Source organism: Dama dama, chromosome 12 (assembly GCF_033118175.1).
Source record: "Dama dama isolate Ldn47 chromosome 12, ASM3311817v1, whole genome shotgun sequence".
NCBI classification, from domain to species: Eukaryota; Metazoa; Chordata; class Mammalia; order Artiodactyla; family Cervidae; genus Dama; species Dama dama.
This window is the reverse complement of record NC_083692.1, coordinates 78,533,817-78,536,975: the sequence shown is the minus strand read 5'-3', so window position 1 is coordinate 78,536,975 and position 3,159 is coordinate 78,533,817. Positions and strand designations below refer to the sequence as shown.

General features: G+C 39.9%; 1 gene segment (V, D, J or C); it reads right to left on the bottom strand.

The window, feature by feature from the left end:
- Nucleotides 1-2,272: 2,272 nt before the first annotated feature.
- LOC133067063 (T cell receptor alpha variable 23/delta variable 6-like) lies at nt 2,273-2,914 on the bottom strand. The segment is given in 2 exon segments: nt 2,273-2,657; nt 2,817-2,914. Coding segments are annotated over 2 exon segments (449 nt in total).
- Nucleotides 2,915-3,159: the final 245 nt, after the last annotated feature.

Here is a 3,159-nt window from a genome sequence, read left to right as displayed (position 1 = left end):
TCGTACTCTCTTTAGACCCCATGTACTGCAGACGGCCAGGCTCTTCTGTCCTTGGAATTTTCCAGGGAAGAATACTGGAGGGAGTTGCCATTTCCTTCTCTAGGGGATCTTCCTGACTCAGGCATCAAACTTGGGTCTCCTGCGTTGCAGGCAGATTCTTTACCACTGACCCACCTAGGAATCCCCATCTAGGCTGTTACAAGTATCAATAATCTGTTTCTTTTAATCACTATAGACTCATCAATTTATGATGTTTTTACTTCAGATTTTTGACTTTACAGTGTAAGAAAGTTATACACATTCAGTAGTAACGATACTTTGAATTTTTAAATTTGATCTTTTCCCATGCTAACAAGATGTGGTGCAATATTCTCTGGTGGTTCTGGGCAGCAGCAGTGAGCTGAGGTCCTGGCCGGCCCTGAGATCATGATGGTAAACAACCAACCCACTTACATTCATTCTGTACTCATACAATCATTCTGTTTTTCGCTTTCTGTGTATATGTGCTCAGTCACTGCAGTCGTGTCGGACTCTTTGCAACCCTATGGACTGAAGCCCAGTGGGCTCCTCTGTCCATGAAATTCTCCAGGCAAGAATACTGGAGTGGTCTCCCGTGTCCTCCTCCAGGGCATCTTCCTGATCCAGGGATTGAACCCGAGTCTGCTATGTTACCTGCATTGGCAGGCCAGTTCTTCACCATGAGTGCCGCCTGGGAAGGCCCACTTTCAGTTCAGTTCGGTTCAGTCACTCAGTAATATCCAACTCTTTGTGACCCCATGGGCTGGAGCACGCCAATTTCAGTACAATACTCAATGAGTTGCATGAGATTTTCAACACTTTGGTATAAAATTGATTTTGTGTTAGATGATTTCTTCCAACTGTACACTAATGTAAGTGTTGAGCACCGTTAAGTTAGACTGGGTTAGGAATATGGACCTTTGTCGGTTCACAGTATAGGACAAAGGTCCATCTAGTCAGAGGTCTGGTTTTTCCACTAGTCATGTATTGATGTGAGAGTTGGACCATAAAGAAAGCTGAGTGCAGAAGAATTGATGCTTTTGAACCGTGGTGTTGGAGAAGACTCTTGAGAGTCCCTTGGACTGCAAGGAGATCCGACCAGTCCATCCTAAAGGAGATAAGTCCTGGGTATTCATTGGAAGGACTGATGATGGTGCTGAAGTTATAATACTTTGGCCACCTGATGCAAAGTACTGACTCACTGAAAAAGACCCTGAAGCTGGGAAAGAGTAAAGGCAGGAGAAGAAAGGGACAACAGAGGATGAGATGGTTGGATGGTATCACCAGCTTGATGGACATGAGTTTGAGCAGGTTCAAGGATTTGCTGACAGACAGGGAAAACTGGTGTGCTGCAGTCCATGGTTGCAGAGAGTCAGACACGACTGAGCAACTGAACTGAACTGAACTGATGGTTCATTTTGAGACTGTACACCACAAATTTTTGTATAAGATGTGATGTTTAGGCCAAGTTTCAATTATTCCCCAAGAATATCCAATTGTCCCAACCTCATTTGCTCATGAGACTATGTCACCTCTATTGAATTGTCTTCGCACTTTTTCAAAATATAAGTTTTCCCAACCTGTGTAGGTCTACCGCTATACACTTACAAAGTGACATAAACTTGTTAATGATATTCATTCATTACCCTTAGAACATTATAGAACCTGCAGAATAGTTTTCTTTTTTATTATTAATATTTATACTTTGTATTTTTCCTTTTTTCCATGGATAATTCTACCTAGGAAAATATCAATTTTATTAATCTTTTTAACAAAGTTGATTTTGTATTTCATAGTTATATCCATAATATTCTTGTATTTCACCAATCCAACATTTTATTATTTACTTCTTTCAGTTTATGTGGAGTTTAATTTGTTTTTCCATCATCTTTTGCTGCAAGTCTTGATAATAATTTTTCACCTTTTTTTCTTTAATAATATAACTGTTTAAAAAGATAAACTTCCTTCTATGTATTATTTTTACCTGCACCTCATACATGTTTATATCATGTGCTCTCACAATATTTACTTTCAAAATATTTTCTAAAGTCATTGTAATTGTTTCTTTAACCCATGGTTATTTTTAAGTTAGTGCATGTATTCCAAATGTTTGGGAGTTCTTAGAGACATCTTTTAACAATTGATTTTCTGTATCAATTCTATTTTGATGAAAGAATAAATTCTGTATAATTTCAGTTTTCTTAAATATATTAAGACTTTTTATGCACAGACAAACTGTGGGTGTGTATTTCATCTACTCAGCAGGGTGTGTCTGGAGCCTCAGCTGCAGGTTTGGGCACAGGCTGCAGATGCCCGGGGAGCACCGTGCACTTGCTGCACAGAAGTAGGTGCTGAGTCTCCAGGCTGGGAAGTTGCGATGTGCAATGAGAGCTGTTTGGCACTCTTATTGAGGAAAACGGTGAGTCTTCCATCTTCCATTTTATTCACAGCTGAACGTATGTCTATCAAGAATGCAGGGCCTTTACCAGGATATTGTCGGTACCACGGGAAGTAGTCAAACAAACTGTTCTCATAACTACAGTTCAGAATGGAAATCTCTCCTTCCTGGACTGTCAAAGATTGAGGGCTCTGTTTCACCTGCTGTTGGTCACTTTTTTCCTTCTGTTGTCCACTCACCCCTGCTTAAAGAGATAAAAGCCATTAGTTCCATAAAACATATTTCTTGTTTAAAGTTTCTATCTGCATGAACTTGTCTGTAATCCAATTTCTCAGTCCCCCTAATTAATGAAATTAGGGAAGAATTTCATTAGGGAAGAATGTCATAGGGAACAACTTACAGACTAGCTGAAGCCACAGAATCAAAAATGATGCTCCCAGTATCTTGTCCATTGTTTCTGGCATCAGTGCTCCGTAGCAACTCAAGTTCCTCTTCTGTGCTTCTCAGCCAGCTAGAACTCTGACTTTAAGTTCACACCTGCTTTTATTCTTTCACTAGGCCTCACCCTCTCACAATTACTTTCACTTAAACCTCTCTCTCTCTCAAAAGTACTAGTTCTCATTCAGTGCTAATTTACAGTCACCAAAAATCAAATTAATAGGGAATCAGAAATGCGCTCTCCCAACTTAAACGGATAAAGAGCGTGTTAGAATTTCTCCCACACTATCCCCTTCTTCCTTTCC